This window comes from Macrotis lagotis, chromosome X, assembly GCF_037893015.1.
Source record: "Macrotis lagotis isolate mMagLag1 chromosome X, bilby.v1.9.chrom.fasta, whole genome shotgun sequence".
Taxonomy (NCBI): Eukaryota; Metazoa; Chordata; class Mammalia; order Peramelemorphia; family Peramelidae; genus Macrotis; species Macrotis lagotis.
This window is the reverse complement of record NC_133666.1, coordinates 454636662-454663489: the sequence shown is the minus strand read 5'-3', so window position 1 is coordinate 454663489 and position 26828 is coordinate 454636662. Positions and strand designations below refer to the sequence as shown.

Here is a 26828-nt window from a genome sequence, read left to right as displayed (position 1 = left end):
CTTGAACTCTAATAGAGAAAGAAAAGAGATGTGATTTTTCTAAACTTTTTTTAATAAACAATTTTACATTTCAGTTTGGGGTCTTTTCAAAAATTAGTATTAGTCAGACTTGTGTAATTTTCTGTTCTGTGTATACTTCAATTTTCAGTAGACATATAGAGATGAGAACCTTTGTAATTTATAATTAGTAATGATTATAATATAATTTAACAATAAAATAATATAATACTTATATATATTTTATATACTTATATATAATACTTATATATATAATACTTGACTGCTTTCCTTGAAATGACCTTGTGATGTTGGTAGCATTTCTGATACTTAACATTTCTCATTTTATACATGAGGAAACTGAGGTTCAGAGAGATAAGAGACCTAGTCAGAGTCACAGAACTGCTTGTAAATGTTAGAACTGGGACAGGAAATCATGTTTCCTTAATATACATTATTCTTTCCATTTGCTCTGGCTGTCTCTGTCTGAAGAGTTAGGTTTCTGAGGACCTTTCATGGAGTTTTGCCATTATACTGGCAGATTTGTTCATTACTACTAGATACTCTCCAGGTCTTCACAATGACTTTTTCTACTTTAATTTGCTTAGCTATCTAAGTTTTATTCCTTTACCACATGCCATTTTTTTTAGATATTAAAATTCTTCTATCCTTTAGTTCCCCATCATCTTTCTTTTCAACTGAGGAATTTGTATTTTTTGAGTAATCAGATAAATTCTACTTGGAAAATAATTTGAAGTCAAATTTCTAGTGTTAGGGATCTAATTATTTTAAAGTTTGGACATTTTAATTTGAGAATTAAACAATTGAGAACCCGGATAAGACCAGTTCCTTTTAATGATGTCATGAACAACAGTGGGGGGGAGATCAGTTAGGTGAATCTAAATAATATTAATACATAAAGTGCATTTATTAATTTGCATCCACAGTGAATATCAATGCAATGTTCAGGATGAGTTATCTTTATTTCTATCAATGTAAATAAGACAAAGTTAGCTACCAATGTTAAAACAATGAAAACGTCGGCATGCTTTTTTTGATTTTTAGAAGAACAACAGAATCTAGATGAGTAATAATTAAGATAACTGTTGAATATAGGGCATAAACATATTCTTGTATTTGCTCTATTTTGAAGAAATTTCCCAAGGTCATTTAAGTTCAGTATACATACATATATATGGAGAGAGAGAGAGAGAGAGAGAGAGAGAGAGAGAAAATAAGCACTCTCCCCATCCCTTCCTTCTTTGCTCCCACATCCACTTGGCATGTTAGTTTGCTTCTTTCTGAAAATTAGCATAATTACCTTAATTCTGCACTGGAGAAAATGGAGATGAAAAGTTCAAAGGGCCTTAGCCTAAAGCAATCCAGAGATTGTATCTACCTAGACATAGCTTTGGAATATAAAAGCTTTTGGAAATATTTTAAACTGCAGATTTGACTGTTTTCATTTAAAAGCAAAACCCTCCAATATCAATGACTAAGAAGTACTTCCAAGTTCTGATGAGAAAAAACTGTTTCAAACATATCCTTAAGGTGATAGTCCTAATAATAACTTTGAGCCAGAACCAATTACCTTGATATTGCATGGATACTTATCAACGGCTATTTTATAAAACAGAGTAATACACCATAGCAAATCTGCTTATCAGCTTTGTGAGATAAATCATACTTATATGGCTTATATAAGCCTCCAGCATGTAGTCTTGATCCAGGAAGAATTGTAGCTAATTCATTTTATTTCCTGCTTTTGCATTTCTCCTTTCCCTAGTATTTTAGTTCTTACAAAAACCCAATGATATTATTTGCCAGTGTTAGGGACACCAAGCATTAAAAGGACACAAACAGATGGATATTTCTCTGAAAGTATGATTTATTTGTTCTTGTTTTTAGCCTTCAACACGGAGACTTGGTTTATCCTGTGCCAACTGTCACACCACAACCACTACCCTGTGGCGTAGAAATGCAGAGGGTGAACCTGTTTGCAATGCATGTGGGCTCTACATGAAGCTTCACGGGGTATGCCATTTAATGTGGTTTTACATCACTGATGCAATTGAATGTGGTTTTTACATCATCAAATATGTGATGTGGCTCTGATAGGATTAGTATATATCCTGTGAAGTGTAAAAAAAAAAGGAAAAAGATGAGAAGCATTCTGGATATTGTGAGAAAAATTGTAGAGTTTTTTAATCTTACTTTGGGTGTGTGCTAAATAGGTATGAGGAAAATATCAGTATTTTTTAAAAAACAATTCCAGACTTTTCATTTTGAAATGGCATAAAATACCATCAACATGTAGAGCTTCTTTAATTTAAAGGGGGGGGGGAAGTGTGGGATATAGTTAGTACAAAAAAGTATTAAAATTGTAAATTAAATTTACAGTTTTGCTCTATAATGAAAAATTTAATCTATAACCTTCCCCCCAGTTAAGTGGACTAATTGAAAAAATATATGCTAAAAGTGAGGAGATATAAATGTTCTGTTTAGCAACTCATTTTTTTTTTAGTGAAATGATTCTATATAATATTAAGATAGAACTTTGTGCACATGAAATTCTATTGCAAAACTGGTAGAATTGAGCTTTTATCAGTGCTCTTTTACCTGTTAGACCTTCAGCAAAAGTCATTTGAAGCTACAGTTTGATTTCTGCTCAGTGAAGTATTTACTAAGCTTTATAGTTTGTATGGAAATTTTTCCCCCTAGGTCCCCAGACCACTTGCAATGAAGAAAGAGGGAATTCAAACCAGAAAGCGAAAACCAAAGAACATAAATAAGTCAAAGGCATGCTCTGGTAAATATAGGATAATAGAGTATTTGGCTGCAAAGTCTTTACCAAAGTTTAAAAAGGGAGCAGTATGTATAGTTATTGTGTTATTTGTCTATTTCAGGTAACAGTAACAATGCAGTTCCTATGACTCCAACTTCCACATCTTCTAACTCCGATGATTGCAGCAAAAATGCTTCTCCTACTACACACGCCACAGCCTCAGGGGTGAGTGATTAAATAGACTACAGTACCTTTCCTTCTTAAAGCAGGGTTCTCTATAATATGTTATCTCAGTTTTTATCTTATCTAGTAGTTACAGTAATCTAAACCAACAGTTTAGTTTAGTTAGCTGATACTCGAATAAGTTTTTTTTTTTTGAGGAAATTACATTTAAATGTAAACATATGACAAACTTAAGTACTTAACAAACCTCTTAATTAAGATCCATATCATTTTTTATGGTTACATTAACCATGTAAAACCAAGAAGTTTTGGTTTGAAGAGCCTTAAATTGTTTTATTTCCAAGTTTTTATCTGAGTCTAATCACATGTACCAGGTCAACAGCCAACTGGAATCCAGGACTGGTGGTATTTAAAAAGTCAGTTACTTTGGTTTATCAACTCTTGTTTTATTATCTATTCAAAGCAATGCTTATTCTAATTTATTATGTGTTGTATACAGAGAACTCTATTTCTGCTTTTGCCCTAGAGTCTTGTCTTTAGCTGTGTAATATCTTGCTTTCTTATGACTTTCTTTTTTCAAATCTTATTAATGTTGTCACCTGGTGAGAAAACCTGTGAGAGTATGTGATAAGTAGATAGGTAGCTTGTCAGCTGGAGAAGCAAGTCACTATGAGTAGAAGCCAAAGCTTCTAACTCTTAACTGCTGTTTCCATTAGATGTTGACATCTTAAAGTTGACGTCTTAAAGATCCTGCTTTATCTAGTTAATATGTAATCTATTGTCTGAATACTACCCTCCCCCCAAGCTATGATAATGTGCCTTAAGCTTATCCTTTTGGAAAACAAAACTCAAAACAAAAATTGTTGCTTAAAATGATTTTTTTTTGGTATGTCTCAGTGTTCTCTAACCCAAATTCCTTCCAGCTGTTTCATTACTGAAATATGCAGTTTCATTGTAAATGTTTCAAAAAGGGGGAAAAAAGGGAACCCTTTTGTTGTTTATAGATGCATCTTAAAGAATGCCTTTTGAGTTTAGAGAAGATGGACATAAGGATATGAGATGATAATTTTACAAGGAAGATAGAAAAGACATTAATTTTAGAGAATCTTGAGTGGAATGCATTAAACAGAAAAACTTTTAATCTTACTCCAGGACTATAGAACTGTGATTATCTCTATAAATTGAGTAATACAAACCCAGTTTACTTTAAGCTTTATTGATAGTTGAGCAAACTTTTTTTTTTGCCTTGTAATTCTATATTAGTAGATTATATTGCCCAAAGATAATTGCTAAGTTGATTTTGTGTTTGTATTTTGTAAACTCCCCCATACTCAGATTTATCTCCCAGGATTATAATAACAAGCACACATGACCAACAATAGGTTATTGGGGAATAGAAAAAAGGGGTTTCTTCTTCTTTTTTTTTTTTTTGGCAAGGCAATGGGATTAAGTGATTTACCCAACACAACTAGGTAATTATTAAGTGTCTGAGGTCGAATTTGAACTCAGGTCCTCCTGACTCCAGGGCCAGTGCTCCATCCACTGTGCCACCTAGCTGCTCCCTTTTGTTTCTTTTACATTAATTACTTTTTCCAACTATATGCGATGGTAGTTTTCAACAATCATTTTTATAGGTTTTGAGTTTCACACTTTCTCCCTCTTTCCCTTCCCTCTCCTCTCCTCTAAGAGGGAACAATAATAAAGGTTATACATGGAAAGTGACTTATTCTTTTGTATTTCCTATTTTAAAATGTCAAAATGAATTACTAGTCATTGAAATCTATTACCCTCAAGGGAAAAAAGCATACTCAGTAAACATATCTGTAGTCCTAAGAAGCAATGGAATGTTGACTCAAGTTGCTTCTGTTTAGTCCCTTGGATCTGGATACACTGGTCTGCCCCAGGGGTGGGGTTTTCTTGTTACAGGTCTGGTCAGTGGTGGTTATTATTAATATTATTTTTAGTCAGTCCCATTGTTGCTATTATAGCCCAGAGATGGAAGAATATGACCCACCTGGTAAGGAGCAAACTTTGGAAGACTGCAGAGTATTTTGGCTACTTAATACTCTTTTTCTATCCAGAGTAAAGGTCAGTTCCCTGTTTAAGGGCCAGGAAAGGCAAAACAATACGTGGGCTTTTAGAGCAGTTTGGAGAATGAGAGATGAGCTTCATCACAAGTTCCTCTTCTGTTGTAAACCACATGCCCACCATGCTGGGCTGGGTCCTCACTCCACCACTAGGCCCATTAGAGGCTGTAACTGTGAGCTTTAGACTGGGTCCTCTTATTGCATGATCTGCTCATGGAGTAAGCTGCAGATAGATGTGCAGAGAAGCATGGCTAACCCCAACCCCCTCCTCCCCCAAAATATTCCTTTGCCAGGTTTACAAATGGAGGTACTGATAATCCCAGTGATGTGGTCTTCATATTTATCAAATTCCATTTGGAGACACAATTGCTAAATTTTTTACGTTATTTTATATACATTTTTTTCCATATATATATATATATGTATATATATATATATATGTATACACATACACACACACACACACACACACACACACAAGATAACAGGTACTTGTTATCTCTCCTCTTTTCCTTGAAGGTAGATTAATTTTTGTCTGTGTATCCCAAGGGTTTGGCACAGTGCCCTTAGAATTCTGTTGACTAATTGAGAAACCTCTTCCTACTCCTTGCTTCCACTCCCAAAAACATATGTTGTCCAGAAATGAAGCTTTTGTGATCCATAGGCTTTTGGAGGGCTTTCCTCCCTTGCCTTCAGCCAAACTCATCCCCTGAATAACATTAATATCCTTCTCTTTGGCATCATCTTTAAAGGGAGATTTTTGGCATTTTGCATTTTGGGGAACTTTGCATGCTTTGGTTCCTTATCTCAGGATTATTCTCTCCAACCCTGTGTAGCACCTATTACAGATTAAGAGGGAGAAGCTTGAGGAATTCTGGGGAGGTCTAAAAAGGAGGGAGACTTGCTCTGCATAGGGATCTTGGTTCCTTTTGTGTCTCATTGGTACTCTGGTTAGCACTGCTGGAGTTGGCAGCCAATAAGCAGTGCTCCTTCATATTGCTTTCCCAAGTGACCCTGGTATGCAGGGTTATAGGACCATTTATCATATTGTGACTAATTGGTGGATTTTGACATTTTAACATCATCAATCATTATTCAAGGAGAGGGGATCTTATACCTACTCATTTTGTGGATGAAGACGCTGAGGCCAAGAAGGCTAAAGACCTCAGGAAAGGCTATAAAACATTGAAATTCAAGTCTGTATCTCCCAATTTCTGGTCCAAATCTATTGCCACTGTGCCATAGTATGCCATATTGGTATAGTGGAAAGATCATTGTATTAGAGACAAGAGTAACCTAGGATAAAATTCTGTCTATAGAATTTTACTTGGTTGTGTGACCTTGCAGAAATTATATAATTTCAGGACTAGAAGGGACTGCAGGAGTGATCTTATCTTACTTGTAAATGAGTAAGAATCCACTCTTATAATAGGCTCAAGTAATGGTCATCCGATTTATCCTTAAGAATCTCTGGTACTGGAGAATTTACTACCTCTGAGTCCATTCTTTTTTCAGATAACTGTTAGGTTATTATGTTGTGCTGAAAACTACTTCTTTGCAATTGCCACCCATTTCACCATAGAATTAAGTTGACTTCCTTTTCTACATGACAACCTTTCAAATATTGGAGAGAAATAATCATGTCTCCACCAAGACTTCTCTTTTCCAGGTTTAACATAGGGAATTGCTTAAATTTAATTCTTATGTATCATAAATTTGAGGCACCAACATGCTTACTTACTCCCTTTCATTATCCCCCTATTTATCAGTGTCTTTTTCGCTGTTTTTTTTTTTTAAGGTTTTTGCAAGGCAAATGGGGTTAAGTGGCTTGCCCAAGGCCACACAGCTAGGTAATTATTAAGTATCTGAGGCCAAATTTGAACTCAGGTACTCCTGACTCCAGGGCCGGTGCTCTATCCACTGCACCACCTAGCCGCCCCAGTGTCTTTTTCAATATGATGCCTAGAACTAAACACAAATTTTCAAGGCATAGTCTGTTCCAGAGTACAGTACAGTAGACTTTTTCCTTCTTAGTCACAGAATACTAATATATTCAGGGACTAAGAGTTGCTTGTACCATCTTGAGTTGAGAGTTATATTTTCCATTTATACATCAGATTAGCAAATGATACAAATCAAAGATTTTATTATTTTGTTGACTGTCTAGGTTTAGAAAATAGAAATTATTAATAATGAAGATTAAAACTGATTTTCTCCAGAAATCTTATTTAACATCATATATATGAATACACTAAACTATACCTCTTAAGACTGTCTGGGAAAACATTTAACTTTTCTGGAGACCAGATTTTATATTCACTCCTTTTGAGTTTGGAGTTCGTTAAAACACCTAGACTTTTCTAAAGAAGATGAACTTTCTAATCATAGTTCCACATTGTACTTACATAATTGATTTCTTGAATCCAAGTATAAGACTTTGCATTTATTTATATTTTTTAAAAGACATCTTATTAGCTTAAATCATAGACTATCAACTTCATTCTTCTTCAGTCTTCCAGTCCTTCTTCCAAGCTTCAATCCTTTTTATTTCAAAGATCACTCACTGATAGTGGCATAACAGTTATATCTGCCAATTCTTTTTGTATCATGGAGTACAATATAGTACATCTAGGCATGATGACATGAACTTATTAAGAGCATGGAGTTAGGTTATTCTGTGCTTAATTGTCTTGGGTTTCAGCTCTGTGTTATCCATTTTTGTTTGCTTTTCCAACCCAAATATCATTCTCCTTTTTTATAAAAATATTTTTTTTATTTATTTAAGGCAATTTATTTATTAAGGCAATTTTTAAAAGACAAGATGCAAGTAGGGCTAAGTGACTTGCCCAAGGTCACATACCTAGGCAATTATTAAGTGTCTGATGTCAAATTTGATCTCAGGTCCTCCTGACTCTGAGGCTGGTGCTCTATCCACTGTGCCACCTAGCTGCCTCAAATATAATTTTCCTTAGCAGAAAAAGCAGAAAATAAAAATTGAGCACTCCTCTATCATCTGATGTTGTTCTATTCAGCTGTAGCAATAAAGTCCTATAATTAAGGAAAATATATCTTTTCCCTTAATATACTTAAACCCTATTTTTCATTAGTCTTAGCCTTTTTTGTCAACCTGAGCTTATTTTGAATTTTGGCACTTCAGATCCTATTCTTCTAAAAAGTGGCAGTCTTTTGTATTAATCTTCTGTGACCTACTCATGCTTCTACATCCTATATATGCCATTATTTTTAAATTGGTCTCTGAGTTTTTGGTATGTCCACACAAGTCTCTTTAACCATGCACCCCCCCCTTCTCTTTAGAATTTTTTTTCTTTGTGTCTTCAGAAATTCAGTTTTCAGTTACCTATATCTTTTTTTCTGTAAGGCAATTGCCCAAGGTCGCAGAGCTAGGTGATTATTAAGTGTTTGAGGTTAGATTTGAACTCAGGTCCTCCTGACTCCAGGGCCAGTGCTCTATCCACCTAGCTCCACCCCCCCCCGTATCTTTGGATGGATCTTTCATGTAGAATTTTCAATCATTGGAAATTCTTTATGCTTTCTCTGAAAACTCCAAACTCCATTATTTTAGGTTTGTGCAAGGCAAATGGGGTTAAGTGGCTTGCTCAAGGCCACACAGCAAACTCCATTCTTTAATAATCTAGAGTGAGTGAGTTAAAAGATACCTGGCTTTCTTCTCCTTCTCTGTCACAAATAGCAACATGGTGGGTCATTTCTCCTGCAAAGTTCCCATCATTTCTACTTCATCTACAATTCCTTCTTGTTGGTGAGAATTAAGTCCAAGATAGGGTTTTCCCTCATTCTTTGCTCTACCTTTTAAGGTATGAAATTATCATTTTTTTTGCTCTACCTTTTAAGGTATGAAATTATCATTAAGGACAGTCAAGAAATTATTACATGCTCTGCTCTTTAAGAAACAGACACAGAAAGAGAGACAGACACACTCACAGGAACTGGCAGTTACACTGACTGAGATACAAACTGAAATCAGAGATAGAGACAGACAGGGAAAGAGAGATAGAGATAGAACACAGACAAGCAACAGAGATAGAGAACAAAAGCAGGGAGATTTGAACTATGCACTTCATTTTGCATCTTTCTGTCCAGATGACTTGTATTATGGTCTAGTGACCATATTAGTCATTAGATGACATTATTAGTCACAATAATGTGATTGTTAGATCCATTAACAAGGTCTAATGACTATTATTTCTGATTCTGTCTCATGATCTTCACAGAAATGTTCTCATGGTATTTCTTCTCTTCTTGTTCCCAGATCCCCCACCCTACAGTTTTATGTTTCTAATACAGTGCTATTCCAATCCCCACCCCCAATAGTTTTATTTTACCCATTCACTTCCACCTGCATAAAGGTATATTCTTCCTCATTGTTTTCATTTCAGCAAGTATTTAAGGTCAAATTTACTTCTCTGCATTAGCATTTCTGGTTTACTTTGCTTGTTATCTCTAATTTTTGTATTTGTTTATAATTATCTCGTCTTAGGTTTTATCTTTTCTGGAGAGATAATTTGTACTGTTATTGTCCTTCCTAAATTATAGTTACTTGTCATAGTACCAATCTATGTAGGATGCAAGTAGGAAACAGAACTTCTTTCCATTTTAGAGTCTTTTTAAAAAAGATTTGTGAGGTACCAGGCAAATTATCTTATTCTTGATAGAGGAACTTGTCATGCCTATCTATTAACAATTCATTTCCCAGAATTCCTAATCTTATTCTTAATGTAAAATGTTTTTAATTACTTCCCCAGATCTGCTCCTCTTTTTCTAAGGCCTTTCCTAATTAGGCAGCAGTAATGAAAATAGTAGTTGTGCCCCTATGATTCTCTATTTCTTTTTCTTTCTTTTTCTTTTTTTGGAAGGCAAATGGGGTTAAGTGGCTTGCCCAAGTCCACACAGCTAAGTAATTATTAAGTGTCTGAGGCTGCATTTGAACTCAGGTACTCCTGACTCCAGGGCTGGTGCTCTATCCACTGTGGCACCTAGCCACCCCTGATTCTCTATTTCTTGACTAAAACTTTATAATTTCTAGTAATGTTTTTTTTTTGTGTGTGAGGCAAGTGACTTGTCCAAGATCAAACTAATGAGTAGCAAGTGTTTGAGGCCACATTTGAACTCAGGTCCTCCTGATTCTAGGGCTGGTACTCTAATGCTTTATAAGCCATTCAGTTTTCTTATCTGCAAAATAGAAATAGTAATAGGCATATTATATAGCACCCTGCCATGTCTGAAAAGCTCTTTGCAAGTTATAAATGTCAGCAATTATCATAAATTGACAATATTTTAATCTTAAATTTAAATCAAGATAATTGATCTATTTTGAGCTCATTTTAATGGGATAAGGAAATAGAAAAGCATTATTTATGCTTTGAAGTATACAGCTATAATTGCAAACCAAAAGAAGTTCTTCTCTGAGTAATAATAATAATAATAATAATGATAATAATAATAATAATAATAATAATAATGATAGCACCTAGCATTTATATAGTATTTTAAGGTTCCCAAATCATTTTCTACCTATTATCTCATTTGTTCATCACAACGATCCCATATAGTTGGGGGCTGCTATTATTTCCATTTTATAGTTGAGGAAGCTGAGATAAAGTCCCTTAGAAACTAGTAAGTTTATGAGGATGGAGCTGAACACAGACAGATCTTCCTGCATATAGGCCTAGCACTATTTTCATTGTGCAAACTAGCTATCAGCCACTCATAGAGCAACACTGTCAGTGATATTGTTGTTGTCTTTGTGATAAGATAATAGATCACAATCTGTAACAGATAGAGAAATCAAATCCTACCCAAATACAGGGATAGTTGTATTCTAGTAGGAAAGATACTCAATTTGAAACTAATGATCCGAGTTTAGATTTTGGCCTGGTCACCAAACTAGCTGTATATTCTTGGATAAATCACATCCCTTCTCTGGGATCTATTTCTTTATCTATAAAAGGAGAAAGTTAGTCTAGGTTATCTCTAAATGCCTTTGTATTCTGCTATGATGCTATGAAACCTGTAAATTCTGTAGTGCCTGGATAGAAATCTAGTTGACATTTGAGTCACATCAAGGTCAAGGACTGAAAATAGGTCATGGTAGTAGTAAAATATAGCTTTCATTTTCAGTTGTGAATCATAGGTTCTTAGTTTTCATGCATTTATTTATATATTTATATTTAATTTTTACAGCTACATGTAAAGATAGTTTTCAACAATTATTATTATTTTTTTTTTTGCAAGGCAATGGGGTTAAGTGGCTTGTCCAAGGCCACATAGCTAGGTAATTATTAAATTTCTGAGACCAGATTTGAACTCAGGTACTCCTGACTCCAGGGCTGGTGCTCTATCCATTTTGCTATCTGGCCACCTCTCAACAATTATTTTTTTTTTTAACAAGGTCTAGAGGTTCATAGTTTGAGAGCTAGACAGGATCTTAAGGGACTTTAAACAGCAGAGTGACTGACTCATTGTTATTTTTCAGTCATGTCATGACTCCATTTGGACTTTTTTTTTGACAGATATTGGAGTGGTTTGCCATTTCCTCCTTAATCTCATTTTACAGATGAGGAAACTGAGGCAGAGTTGAGTGACTTGCCCAGATAGTAAGTGTCTGAGGTCAGATTTGAACTCAGTAATATGAATCTATTTGACTTGCCCCCTTAATCTATTTGACTGCTCCCCATTAAAGACTTACAGTCTTATAAAAGACTATATTAACCCTAATAGTATACACAATACTAAGTGATATATCTAACCTTAGGCTTTTTCCTTAGCTCCAGGTCCACATTAGTGACTGCCTATTGGTATTTCTAACTGAATGTGCCATAGGTCCCTCAAACGCATAGCAACTTCCCCCCTAAACTGACCCTTCTTACTTCTCTATTTCTATTGAAAGCAAACCCATCATTCTAATCACTTAAGTCTGCAACCTGCACCCTCAACTCTTCAATCACTGTCACTCTGCATCTCTAATCGATGGTTCTACCATTATGAAACAGAGCATGGTTACTTTCTAGTTCAGATCTTCTTCATACCCATAGCCTAGACTACTGCACTAGCCTTCTAATTGGTATCCCTGACCTAAAGAGTTTCCCTCCTCCAGCCCTTTCTTCAGGGAGTATCAAAGTAATATTCCTGAGTTATAAATCTGCAGGTTGCTGTTTAGCATGTAAAAACCTATAATATATCGTTCCAAGCTCCATTTCTAGGCTTATTAAAATGGAAGCTTCTTATATAGGGTATCCTTTTTGCTTGCATTTGTATACCTCACACCACTAGTGCCATGAAGTAAATGTTTAATAAATAATTTTTCATTTATTCATTCATTCATAGATCACTGATTTTTATACACACTGCTTTTTTTTTTTAACCAAACTAGTCTATGCTATCTTTTGCACACAGCTTTTTATTTCTTGATTCAGTGCTTTCAGGTAGGCCCGTCATTGAAGTGCCATTTCCCCCCTCTGCTTATTAGGATTTCCAGGCTTGAAAGTCAAGTACTATCTCTTCTTTGCAATTGCTAATCTGTACTACTGAAATCATCTTATATTTTTGTATATATTTTGTATTTTATTTAAAATTTGTATATATTATTGCCATCTTAAAACCTAAGTTGCTTTGCTGTCAGGGACTGTTTTGTTTTTCTGTTTGTATTTCTCGTGATTAGTGGAAAGGTAGCCAGCCTTAGTACTAGTAACACCTGATTTCAAGACCTGCCTTATACATTAAAGCTGGTTATGTGACCCTTGGCAAACCACTCCACTCCTCAGTGCAACTCTCTGACTTTGAGTTACCAGTAAGTTGTTAGTAGAGGGGATTTTCATTACTTGTCCTCCATCATCCTCCTCCTCCTCCTCCTCATTCTCATCCTCATCATTGCCTTCATTATCACCATCATCATTAGCATTTATTTAGGTCTTTAAAGTTGCCAAATTGCTTTACAAGTAATATCTCATTTGGTTCTTACAATGACCCTGGGAGAAGGTGCTAATATTATCACCATTTTAAAGCTAAAGAAACTGGGACAAATGTTTATGCTTAATAAATATTTATTGATTGAGACAAATGGAAGTTATATTGTTATATGCAAGTTAAATAAAAAATGTGAACATCTCCCCAAACAAAACAAAACAAAACCTAATGAGAAAGCAAAATAGACTAAAATTTTTAGTTCCTACCACAGTGTGTGACAAGAGTAGGAAAATATCAGCATTCATTCATTTGCAAGTTAATGAGTTCCACATTTTTTCTCCTAATCTCCCTTCTTTTACAATCTGGTAAAAGTTATACATGGTGCAATTGTGCTTATCACATTTCCATATTAGTCCTGTTCTAAAAAGAAGAATTAAAATTAAAGAGGTAAAAACCCATGAGAAAGAAAGAAAAAACAAAAGTTTTTAAAAAAGTGAACAGTATGCTTTGCTTTACATTCAAATTCTATAGTTTTTCTCTGGATATGGATGGCATTTTTCATAACAGGTCACTCAGGATTCTCCTTTATCACTGAACAGTAGGTTTTAATATACTTTTTGATGGATTTAAATGCCTTAAAATTTTTTTTATCAGTGCTACAAAGTTCTGAAGAGAGAAGATTGTACCCTGTAGGGGTTTCAGAGAGGTATAGCTTTATCTTGGAGGAGGGACTATAGCAGGGGAGAGTATCCAGTGAATAACTAAGAACTGGTTTAATAATTATATTGTTGTTTTAGGAGCAAAAAATCATAGCAGTAGTTTTTCTAATTTACAAAATTCCTAAATAGAATTGTTTTCATTATTCTATAACTAATAATAATAATCATAGAATTATAGTACTGGAAGGAACATTAATACATATCTGACCCAACTCAATTTTGTTTATTTAAAAAAAACCCTTCATTTTCTTTTTGTTTTGGCATCATTTAAAAATTTGTTCCTCACATATGCTACCATTGGACTATCCTTTGTAACAGAATAAATAAAGAGGAAAAACAATCTGTTTATCAACCATAATTGATGGTTTATGACTTGATTCCACACCCATACATCCTTCATTTCTGCAAAGAAGGGAGGTACATTTTTTCAATTTTTCAAAGTCATTCAACTTAGTTTTTATAATTATGCAGCTTTCTATTTTGCTTTTTGATTCTTCCTATTTATGTTTGTGATAGTAATTATATATTGTTTACTTGGTTCTACTTCTCTTTCTGTCAATGCATACATGTCATCTCGAGTTTCTCTGAATTTATTATATTTGCTTTAATCCTTTATTTTAAGATTTAAAAATGGTAGATTATTTTGTTATTATTTTGAGGTTAGCTATGGAAATTTAACATTTTGAATAACAAAAGGAAGTGAATAAAAAAATTCTAGCTTTATATATTAGCTTCTATGATAATCAGTTATGTTTTATATCATACCCTGGTGTTTTTGCATGCATTCTCATTTGAACCCTATGAGGTAGGGAATGATTCTGGAGCCAACTCATACCTATTTAAGAGTAGAAGGCAAAATTTTCAGTGTGAGCACTTATCCTTCAGAAATGTTAAACTCTATAAATGAAGACTTGATTTATTCTTTTGTTGATTATCTAGGTTTAAGAAAGCTATCTCCTCCCCAGAGCTAGATGTTAAGCATTTATCAATATATCCTCGTATCCTTGATGATAATTTGAATTGAGAGTAATTTAATATTTACAAAGAGCCAACAATTTTCCCCACAAATAAGACTAAATGAGTATAATAGTTTGTCATTCTATATTCCTTGACAGATGGAAAAAACAGGTCAGAGAGGCTGTGTCATGTGACTAGTAATTGGTGGAATTAGGTCTTAAACCTGAATCTTGTGACTTTCAAAGCTAATGTTTTTTTTCAACTATACCATATTCTAAAAATGTGTGATCTCTTTAAAATATTTCTATTATGGATGAAACACAGTATTGAAATTATTGCCATTAAAAAGTAACACAACGTAATCAGACTGGCATGTAGCTCTTTTGCTAATTGACTCTTATTTCAGGGCACATTACTACCTTGCTAAAGAAACTTGAGCCAGCTCTGGATCAGATCTCTTATCTAGTCAGCTGTTAAACTAGATCCAAGCCCAGGGTCTTGAGCTCCCTTCTTTCTAGATGGTAGAAACTCTAGTTCTTACTCTCCTCTGTGAAGAATATTCTCTTCCTATTTTCTTAAGATCAATAACTTATTATTTTTTTACCATCTATTTAAATATTTTTAACATTATCTATAATCCCAATATATCCTTCACTATCCCAGAGAGCAATCCTTTTATGAGAAAGAACTAAAAAAAGGAAAACAAAAACAGTTTAGCAAAGCTAACCAGACATCAGATGGATCAAATATTTTTGTTTTCTCTTAAGTTTTTTACATTTTTACATTTAATTTAAAAATTCTGAAACAACCCCTCCCCCCAAAAAAACCCCACAAACCCAGCAGGAACATTTCCATGTGCAAAGTAGAACATAAAGAATATTGTGGATGAAATTGTGAATCTTTTTAGCATTGCTTGCTTTTAAAAATATAATTCAACTTGTTACTTTCAAAACTATCCTACTTGTCTGTACTTCCTTCTGAACTTCCTTCTGATCTTTTGTACTTTTTCAAATGTTTCAGTGACTTTCCTATTTTTTTTTTAACTTGGGTAAGGCTTATCACTTTTGGTTCTAAGCATTTTTCTTCTAATTATTTCATTTTTCACCTTCCATTGCATTTCTTCTAGGTATTCCTTTAGTATTTGCAGAAAATGGCATTTTTTCCTTTCAGTCTCTTTAAGTTATAATTTTTCTTTTAGGTTAGGATCTTTAGTTACATCTGAATAGATCATTATTCTTCATATATGTTGGTTTCATTTACTTCTCTCTCCTGTTAGGGAAGGCTTTCTCTGTTATGCTTTTGAGTGAGATGGTTGACTGTGATGGAGTTTAACCTGAGTCCTGTGTTGACCTTGAACTCCCTGAAGCTTTGAGGTTTTAGAGCTTGGTATATCCAAGTCCTTTTATGACATTTCTGGATAAAATGCTAGAGAACTTAGAGTCTCTCATCAGACTGCAGTGTCTCAGTTTGAATGCTGCTAAACCTGGACTGTTTGCTTCCAAAGTCCATGCTGTGGGTTTCCAAGCACCCAGGGGCTTTCTCAGAAGGAGCTTTCTGCTCTTGTTGTTTCTGGATTAAAACCACTACAGGCTATAAGTATGGCTTGCCCTTCTCTGGTTGTGCTAGTGCTGGCAGACCTCCCTTTCCTATTGTCTGTGCAGTTTTTGTGACATTTTTGCATTTCTGTGTGGTTGAATTTTCTTATAATATTTCTTGATCATTCTTCTGTCTGGTGCTATTTTTAGGTTTTTGCTGGAAAAAGTTTGTGTTAGCTGGGCTGTCTGCCTCTGTTCAGGCAGCCATCTTGACCAGAAGCCCCAAATCCAAAAATGATATGTAGTGTTCCACATCCAAAATATCTAACTCTGCAAAGAACGCAGTGGGGAGGGGCATTGTCTAGTAGGCCAACAATTAAAACTTCCTACTCTGTAGTCTTTGAAAACTGATTTGTAAGTATTTGTAAACTAATTATAAATATTTAAAATGAGTTGCTTTTATGGGTTTGCAAAGAAAGGTGGGTTCTTAGGTCTTTAGTACTTTTTCTAGTTACTTTGTAATTCCTAGTTTTGATATTGTCTAACACAAACATTTGAAGAAGATTAAAAAAGGCCAGGTAAAAGGTACTTAATGTAAACTGTAGTTTACCTTACATTACCCTGAACATTTTCTTGTGGGATAGTGAAGGGAAAAACCCACTAAATTTTTTTAACTATTCTGATGGGGTAGAAATTCCCCATACCATACACACACACACACACACACACACACACACACACACACACACACACACACAAACACACACATATATAGGTGTATATGTGTTTATATATATGCACACATAGTGTTATGTGTTACAGGGGATAAAACACTGGACTTCATCTTCCTGAGTTCAAATCTGACATCAGACACTAATTAGCTGTGTGACCCTCATTTTACAGATGTGGGCACTGAGGGCCTTAGAGAAGAAGTGATTTGCCCAAGGTCATCTAGGAGGTACTGGAGAACCCAGTTTTCCTAAGAAAGCTTAGGGCTTTCCCCCCACTAACCAGCATTAATAATTCAGACTTGGGGCATTAATTCAGATCTTTAGAGCACATGATTGGAGACCACTCTCCACTTGTTACTTTCTCTAAAACATTCTATATAAAAGAGATAAGTGTAAGTTAAAAATAATGTTAATTTCGAAGGGCAGCTAGCTAGTACATTGGATAGGGCATGGGAATCAGGAAGATTAATCTTCATGAATTCAAATCTGACCTCTCTCTCTTCCTAGATAGATGTCTTATCCTGGGCAAGTCACAGGATCTTGTTTGCCTTAGTTTCCTCATGTGTAAAATGAGCTGGAGAAGGAAGTGGCAAACCACTGAAATATCTTTGCCAAGAAAACTCCAAATAAAGTCACAGAGAGTTGAACACTGATTGAAAGACCACAATAACAAATAACTTTAAGTGCTTTTCTTGTTATATATTACAGAATATAATGATTATATATTCCTTATGTTATTCCATTTAAACCAGAAAGTTGTGGTACAGCACTATTTATGTATTGGAAAACTAAGGTCCAGAAGTTGTTTCTATCCATTTTCATAGATATATGGATATCCATTTGTAGAAAGGTAATATGATAAAGATAGTGGTACTTATATGTGACATTAGGCCAAAAGAATCATAATAGAGAGCAATAAAAATTTCTGTGGTTGTTGGTGTAGCTAATGTGATTATTATAAGGTTCTATGAAAAAATAAATATGACTGCATGTGTTGTGGAAATACTGTTAAGGGTTTTCTTTAAATCTGCACACAGTTGGAGCTAAGCCTGTTAGTAGGTATGTAAAATCAACTTTATTGTGGTTAGAAATCATAGCTCCTTTGAAAAGTAGTGAATCAATCTGTAACCTTTCATTGATTTTAGAAGCCATTTACTTGTCAATGCATGACAAAAAAGATTATCAATGTCTCTGAGGAAAGGGACTACTTCCATCTCCCTGTTGCCTTGCTCAATGGCTGGTACTTGAATTGAATTTAAAATTGTCTTCTATATAAACTGGCCTTCAAATTACTCTGAAATTACTCATGAAAACATTTTGAAATGTTTTTGAAAAATAATTATTGAATACAATTTACTTGTCTGTGTGTTTAGATAGAGAAGAAACATATAATGCCTTATATGCTTACTTTTTGAAGTATTAAATGACTAAAGAACCTTTCCATATATTTAAAATAAAAAAAAATCATTATCCTCATGAGTCCAGGAGGTGGTAAGGTGGCCTTATGATTACTCCATTTACAGTCAAGGAAATTGAGTGATTTTAGGAAGGTCATAGACTGAACCTGGGAATGAAATGGCTATCTCCTGAATCATTTATTTATTTATTTTTGCAAGGCAATGGGGTTAAGTGGCTTGCCCAAGGCCACACAGCTAGGTAATTATTAAGTGTCTGAGACTGGATTTTAACCCAGGTACTCCTGACTCCAGGGCTGGTGCTTTCTATTATCCACTGCGCCACCTAGCCGCCCCTCCTGAATCTTTTAAAACAGTGTCTAACCCTTCTAGGTAGTTAGCCAGACATGAGAGTTCTTAATATCCTATCCACAACATGAACATAATTATTTTGTTGATTTTTATCTCCTTGCTCCCTATCTGCCAGGCTCTCTTTCACTTCTTTCTCAGTGTGACTGACTACACTGGCCATGGCAACCCGTGTTATGAGTCACCCTGTCTAGGAGTTGGTGTTTTATGTGTGTGAATTTCTATATTTTCATATGTGCATTATACTCTCAAATTACATGATGAACTTTTACATGAAGACTTTATTCAACCTTTTTCTTGTTTTTGTTTTGGAAAATGTGGCATTCGATAGCAATCACAGATATTAATAAGCAGTACTAATAAAATGAATATTGATTGATTAGGCAGGTGACTCATTGTGATATAGGCAGAGCACTGGGTAAAGGACCGATTAGGGTTCATAGAAGTTGTTTGCTTTTTTTAACCTGACTACATGTTTTAAACTATTTTTTCATAAGACCCAACTTTCCCCAGTCCCTCATCAAGAATGTATAAAATTGTCACCAAAGATGAAAAAATGTTACAGGAAAACATGACCAAAGTTTTAGAAAACAGGTCTAGAATGCTGTGAAATGTTATTGCTAAATGAATCTTCGAAGAAAATGAATTCCTTTACTGGAACAAAAGTAATTTATTATTCCTTTCATGGATGTCTGCCAAGATTATTCCTAGCAATATGAAGCTCTAATGGGTCTGAAATCAAACACAGTTCACAATGTTGATTTTCAAAAGAATCACCTTCTAGGGAAAAAAAATATAGCAATGGCCTGGAACTTTAGGAAAGATGCATGGTCCTCCTTCACCTATCTAGATTTCTTTATGAACTGATTATATGGGGTAGAATTTGGAAGAGGACATGGAGAAAGTGTTTTTACTAAGTACTGCTCTTAATAAATAAATTTTTAAAAAATAAGTAAACTATTAATTTTTGTAAGCAAATAAAATTCCAAGTAAATATCTGGAAGCTGTTTAAACAATGAAGAGAATGAACTCTTCATTTGGTTGTTAATATGGGATAGAGCCATAGAACTGTAGACCTCTATTCCCTGGTGCTACTTTTATTCTATTAAAGGCCAAGTATTTCCAACTTTTGGCTCTCTTAACTTTATAAGGAAGTCTAAGGGCAGTTCAAAGTTTAAACTGAAAGTTAGCTTAGATTAGGAGTGAGAGGAAAGCAGAATTGGGCAATTGGGCTCCTAGTCCCATCTCTTGTCGACCATGGCCAGTTACTGAGTCTTTGCTGCCCTTCCATTTTCCCAGTCCATTAAAGGAGGAAAATAATTCCTACCATCTGGTTCCCAGGGATGTTGTACGTAGTGAGTAGGAGATGCCTACAAAATCCTTTGAAGTCCTGGAAGAACAGTGCTATTTAAATAAATTATTGGAAGTTAATAATGATACTCTTCAGTTTACGTAGCATTTTTCATCTAGTGACTTGAAGGCACTTACAAATATTACTCCCATTTTGCTAATGGAGGAATTGAGAGACTTAGAGCTATTGGGTTAACAAAGTGACCTCCTTTTACAGAGGATTTTATTTCTCTGAGGGATGGCCACAATTTTTTTCTTTTCACATTAGAAATTCCTGGAGTTTCTACCATTCTCTATGATGAGTGCATTACAAATATTTAGGAGTTAATATTCCAAATATAATTTTTAGTGTTGAGACTTATCTATCTTGAAAGAAACTAAATTGTGAAAGTAGGATTAGATTTATGATAAGACTATGTTTTAGATCCTGTTCATAACCTCAGGCCACTAAACTATTTACCTGGTAAACTGGAAGAGAAAAATTCTCCTTAATATAATCTCAGAAGTTAAGTTGGTTGGCAGGCTGATTGACCCCAAGTTATGACAATTAAAAAAAATCTTGTATTTGGAAACTTTAAAAAAAATCTGATTTGTGCTGAACACTTATGAGTTATTGTATCTTCCATTTCCTTTAAGAGAAATAGGTGGGTAGAGAATTTTTCTTAACACAAATCCTTTGCTCAATAAATATTTAAATGAATAGACAAATGAATTATATGACAGGAAAGATAAGAGCATCACTGAATGTGAGTATACCACACAAGTAGAGCATCAAGAACTTATGTGATAGGAAGTGATAATCTTAGGCTTTTATTTCTCCATCCAGTGGTAACCAGGATGCTTCCTAGGGAGAGACTTTTTACCAGCTTTTATAAATTTATCAGCAGTTAGGTAGCACAGTAAATAAAGTGCTGGGCCAGGAATCAGGAAGTTCAAATCTAGTCTGATACTTATTAGCTATGTGACCCTGGACAAGTCACTTAACCCTATTTGCCTCAGTTTCCTCATCTGTCAAGTGAGCAGAAGGGAATGGCAAACAACTTCAGTAACTTCGCCAAGAAAACCCCAAATGAGGTCACCAAGAATCAATGCTACTGAAAACAACTAAAGAACAAAATAGATTATAACTTAACCATTAATAAGGTAGCCTGATATGGTTGAAAGAACATTGTTTTGGGGAGAAGAATATAATGAGATACAAATCTGATTTAGTAATCTGATTTATTTGATTGATGATTTATTTGATAATACAACTTGAGGGTGGCAGGGCTAATTCTTTTTAAGCATAGTGCTTACCATATATACTTAAGCATTTGATCTGGGTTCAAATTCAGTTGAATTATTTTCTGCCTTTTTTGAGGAAGTCCTTGAAGACTTCTGGGCAGAATGATTTCTGAATGGAAGACATTTACTGATCTTGAAAGAGTTAATGTTTTCTTTCTAGCTCTAGGCCATCAGGTCAAAATTGTTTTGGGCTGCACTTTCTTTCTCTCTTGTACCTAAGGAGAAACATTGAATTTGGTCCCTTGCATTTAAAAGTGATGCCGTAGATAGGGTGTCTGGGCCTGTAGTCAGGAAGACTCATCTTCCTGAGTTCAAATCCAGCCTCAGACTTGTTAGCTGTGTAACCCTAAGCAAGTCACTTAATTCAGTTTCCTCGACTGGAAACTGAACTGAAGAACGAAATGTCAAACCACTCCAGTATCTTTGCCATGAAAACCCCAAGGGTCTTGGAGTGTTGGACAGGACTGAATAACAACAAATTTAAAAGACATACTTATGTGGATCCATTGTGTAACTGTAATGTTAAAGACAGTCCACTTAATGAAGCAGTTGTTTTAAATCAGCTTTGTGTTCCCACATAAGTTACTGACATAAATATTAGTCTCCATAATGTGATTAGTACTGGTTACTAGTTAGCATAGTTTATTTAGTAGGTTATAGTGAGTTTTTTTTCAGGGGTGGTAGAAGTTTTTTGGGAGGGTTGGGAGAGTTATTTCCAACTGACTTGGAATTTATACATAAATTGTCCTTTTTTATGAATCTCTCTTGAAGGAAGGTCATGTATAAAGCATTTTAAAAAAATCTGACCTAGACTAGGTTACAAAGACAGATAAAGTAGCCTCAATAGTGAAGGCATGTTGAAACCAGTTTTTATTTTTCTTCCCTCCAAAATGGCATTCTTATCTGCAATTCATATTGTAGAGAACCCACTTTAGTTTCTGCAGAACTCTAATGCTCTTTCTAAAAGAAATGTTAATTTGGTATCATGAATGTATAATACAATTTCTAAAATTATTTTTCAAAAAAAGTTGTCTTTCTGTGGAATTGTCCATCAGGACATATGATTCCTGATCTGTTCTTTGTCCCCAAATTGTCAAAATAGACATAATCTTTGGTTTTTCAAATAGAGAACTCAGAAAATTAATGAAGGCTATAGGAAGACTCATCTTTCTGAATTCAAATTTGCTGAGTGACCCTCACTCAACAAGTCACTCATCTCTGCCTCAGTTTCCTCAGCTGTAAAATGAGGTGGAGAAGAAAATGGCAAATGACACCAGTATCCTTGCTAAGAAAATCCCAAATGAGATCATTTAAGAGTCAGACACTACTGAAATGACCCAACAACAACAATATGCATAAGAAAATCTGGGTAATTTAAAGATTAGCCCAGTGCTTTCTTCAGAGAGAGAGAGAGAGAGAGAGAGAGAGAGAGAGAGAGAGAGAGAGAGAGAGAGAGAGAAAATATGTATGTGTGTGCCTGTCTGTCTGTCTTCCTGTTGGAGAAATCCAGGATTTCCCTGAAGTCATCTTTTAAGAGGAGCTTTCTAGTCTAGCTATCCTGTTCTACCTAATGTGCATTGCTTTAGAAGCTAAACTCAGGCTAGGTCTGGTGCTGATAATGCAGTCTTTCAACAGGAAATGTCTCCATTTTTGGTGCTGTGTGGGAGGGTGGGGGCAGATAAGCTGGGAATGGAAATAGAGCAGATTTCTGCCCCACCCTCATACCCTGACTGCACTTTGATCAGGGAAATAATGAGTTCCCCTTTCTGGCTAAGTAACAAACAGGTTACAGGGCTGAGCTAATATTGGAGGGCATTGACCTACCCACAGAAAGGGAAGGCCTGGCTAGTGGATTGAAGCTAGTTTGACATTCTGAAGACTTTTCTCTGTTTCTAAGATACATTAAAACTTAACAATTTAGGGCTACTAAGAAGTTGTTCACTTCTTGCAGGATGAGAAATATGTCATGTGCAGTTATGCCCATTTGAAATGCTATGCTGAATTTGGTGAAATTCATGAATTAATGTAGTTTCAATGTCACAAATTTGGGAAACTTCTTGATGTCATTGAAGGAAAAGGCATTGATAATTAAGAATGTAGAGACTGTGTTCCTTATCTCATGGAGTTTCCTCCATTCTTGGGAGGAAGAAAATTTGTAAACAGAGAATTATTTAAATATTATTTAATTTAATGTAAATTATTAGATACTAAAAAAAAATACAAGTTTGTTTTGGAATGAAGACCACTGACAAGATACAAATTCAGGAAAGCTTTCATGGAGGAAGTCCAGGATTTTCCCATTTAGCCTTGAAGGGAAATAAAGGAATCCTGGATATGGAAGTGAGGAGAAAAGAAGACAATACAAAAAGAATAAGAGCAAAGGCAGCAATATCATCCAAAAATGAAAAGAGAGGAGTTAAGCTAATTCCAGGCTCCTCATCTAAATGGATTCAAGGATGCACTCTGAGTGAGCACTGAGGAACAGAACACATTTGTCTGCTTCAGGGGAATACCAGGATCAGCAGCCAGGTGGCACTGAGAACATTTTGGGAGTACCCTTGTATATCCTTAGGGTCTTATGAAAAATGGTTTGTCTTTGTGCCCTCCTGCCTTCCTTTCCATACTTTTCCTCCATTACTTGGGCTGTTTGTTGTTCTAAGTAACACGTTCCCTTTCTTTCTCCTTCCTAAAGAGCGATTAGAAAAATGGTCATCATATCATTTTCACCTTGAATTTATTTCCATGTCTATTTTCTAGGCTTAGTGACAGTGGTGATTTGTCTTTACAGAATCATAGAATTTGGACAGTTTTAAAAATCTCTTTAAGCTTGATTTATGAGTTCTCTCACAACCCTGTTCCTAATCTCCCTCTCCTGACTTCATCTCTTATAATTTCCCTAAACAAACTTTCCATTCTGAAAAAGTTATCTATTAGTTGCTTTCCTATTTTACCCCTCCCCCCAGTTTGGAGAATTGTATTGTATATCTTTCCTATTCCTCTCCCTTACTTCCTATCTTCCCCTCTTGCACTTTATACCTCCAGTCACTTAGAATACCTTCTACCTTCTCTTGCTTTTGTTCCACCTGTTCTTTTCCTTTCGTCCACCTACCTCAAGTTCCACTGGTTTCATGAAAATCTTTCCCAACCACCCCAATCCTCAGTGTGATCTGTTCTTCAAGTTATATCTCTCACATATTTGATAATTAGCCTGGAAAACATTTATTTCCTTTTTTTAAAAAATGTACATGACTTTCCTCAGAAATTCTCCAAAGTGATTTGAAGGCATGGGTTATGTCTAATCTCTTCCCCCCCCCCCCCCCCCCCCCCCAATCCCTGATGTTCTGGCATGGAGTTTTGTGCCTGAGGTATGGCATACGTTACTGGCCACAAATGACAAAAATGCTCTGTGGACATACACTGAGAAAGAAACTGATTATAGTTGAAGAGGCAACTATAGACTTTATTGAGGTCAGACTAGGGAATAAAAAATACATAGTTTATGTTGAGACTAATATAGATAAGATTAATTGTTGATGAACATGATTATGGCAGTCTCTTTCCTGAATAATAGCACTTCTTGAAAATAAAAAGGAATACTAAATAGTTTGTTAGGTTTTTTTATGAGCCTAAAAACTCAATCTGGGGGGGTGGGAATCAGCTTAAATAGATCATTTATACCTTTACTTGTAAGTAAAGTGCATTCATAAATAGTTTTCCCTGTATTTAATTTTTATAATTGTAATATATAATTTTTATAATTTTATAATGATTTGAAAAACTCTCAAGGAGCTTTCTAGTTTGATTAACACTATTGGATCAATTTCAAAATGGAGAATTCTTTTGTGGAATAAAAGTTTTTAGCTTGTTTGGGAGAAGAGGGGATAATGAATTTTCCATAATTAGGGTCATTTTTTTCAGGAATATATATTATACAATATAATAGAATGGTAATGTTAATAATTGCATATAGTGCTTAGAGGTTTGTAAAGGGCTTTATAGATGTTGCCTCATATGAGACAATGAGATAGGTACTGTTATCTTCAAGAGTATACTAAGGCCAAGTGAGGTGAATTGATGAGTTCATACAGCTGGTAAGCAGTTGGTTCATAGAATAATAAGCTATAGAATAATAAGTTCATAGTTCATATGAAAAGTATTCATTTAAATCTCACTAATAGGATCATATAAAGTTTTGTGGACCTTAGAATCTTCATCTTTAATTGGAAGGCATGTTATTACATGTTTTATACATACTTATTGATTAATACTTATTGACTCTTGAAAGTCCTTTCAAGTTTTAAATCCTATCATCTTTTTATCTACAGCTAGGTAGCTTAGTGCTAGACTTGGGAGTCAGGGATGTTGATCTTCTTGAGTTCAAATTCTGCTTAAGACACTTCCTAGCTATATGACTCAGGGCAAGTTATCCCTTTTTGCCTTAATTTCCTCATTTGTTAAATGAACTGGAAAAGGAAACCACTCAAGTATCTTGGCGACGGAAACTTCAGATGGAGTTGTGATGAGTTGGACTACTGAGACAATGAAAGGAGGAGCTGAATGTTGATGTGTAATCAGAAGACTTGGGGTCCTGAGCTTGTCCTTGACACAGTATCTGTCAGATTACTGCACCCTTGCATGTGCTGGTTCTAAAAACTCTCTGAGAAACCTGACCATTAAAATACAAGCAAACAAGCAAAACTAACTCTACCAAAGGGAAAGAAGGCTACTTCCTGTGTAGCTTTGAGACTGTCATCTCTTAATAAAATGATACTTAGACCCTTTTATTTAACCCAGCCCACCCCCTTCATTTTATTTATTTATTTTAGGTTTTTGCAAGGCAAATTGGGGTTAAGTGCCTTGCCCAAGGCCACACAGCTAGGTAATTATTAAATATCTGAGGCTGCATTTGAACTCAGATACTCCTGACTCCAGGGCTGGTGCTCTATTTACTGCCACCTAGCCATCTCACCTTCATTATGTTTAAAATTTTTTTAACAACTCAATTTTATTTTAATTAATAAAAATCTCTCTGCTCTCCCTCCCCCACCTTGAAAAATGAAGGGAAGTAAAACTATTGTGACAAATGCATATAATTTGAGCAAAATATTGGCCCCAACTTCTTTCTAAAAGATGTCTCAATCTGCACTTTGATTCTGTCCTCTCTCTTTTGGGCAGCAGGTAGCATATTTCATCATGAGTTATTTGGAATTGTGGTTGGTCAGTGCATTGATAAGAATATTTTGAGTCTTTTATCAACCCCTTTATTTTATAGTCACCCAGAGCTGCTGTTCAGCTTCTCTTTACTTAATACCACAAATACAGGGACCTTGTCCTAGCTTCCAGTCTTGCTCAAAATGGAACAAAGAACATGAGAGCCTCCATGTCCTTGATGGACAGGATTGTACCTTAGTCTTTTCTATGTTCAAGCTGACTGAGCACCTGCCCTACCCTACCTCACATGATACTTTTTCTACAATTTATATTTTCCAATGATAC

At 35.0% G+C, this 26828-nt stretch overlaps 1 protein-coding gene across 2 annotated transcripts in view; it reads left to right on the top strand.

Moving 5' to 3' along the window:
* GATA6 (GATA binding protein 6) overlaps positions 1 to 26828 on the top strand; it is a 41097-nt gene that overhangs the window by 11027 nt on the left and 3242 nt on the right. For both annotated transcript variants that reach the window (XM_074207891.1, XM_074207892.1), the window contains exons 4-6: positions 1906 to 2031; positions 2719 to 2806; positions 2904 to 3007. In XM_074207891.1, the coding sequence (XP_074063992.1) occupies positions 1906 to 2031; positions 2719 to 2806; positions 2904 to 3007 (318 nt within the window). The remainder of the gene's footprint in view (positions 1 to 1905; positions 2032 to 2718; positions 2807 to 2903; positions 3008 to 26828) is intronic.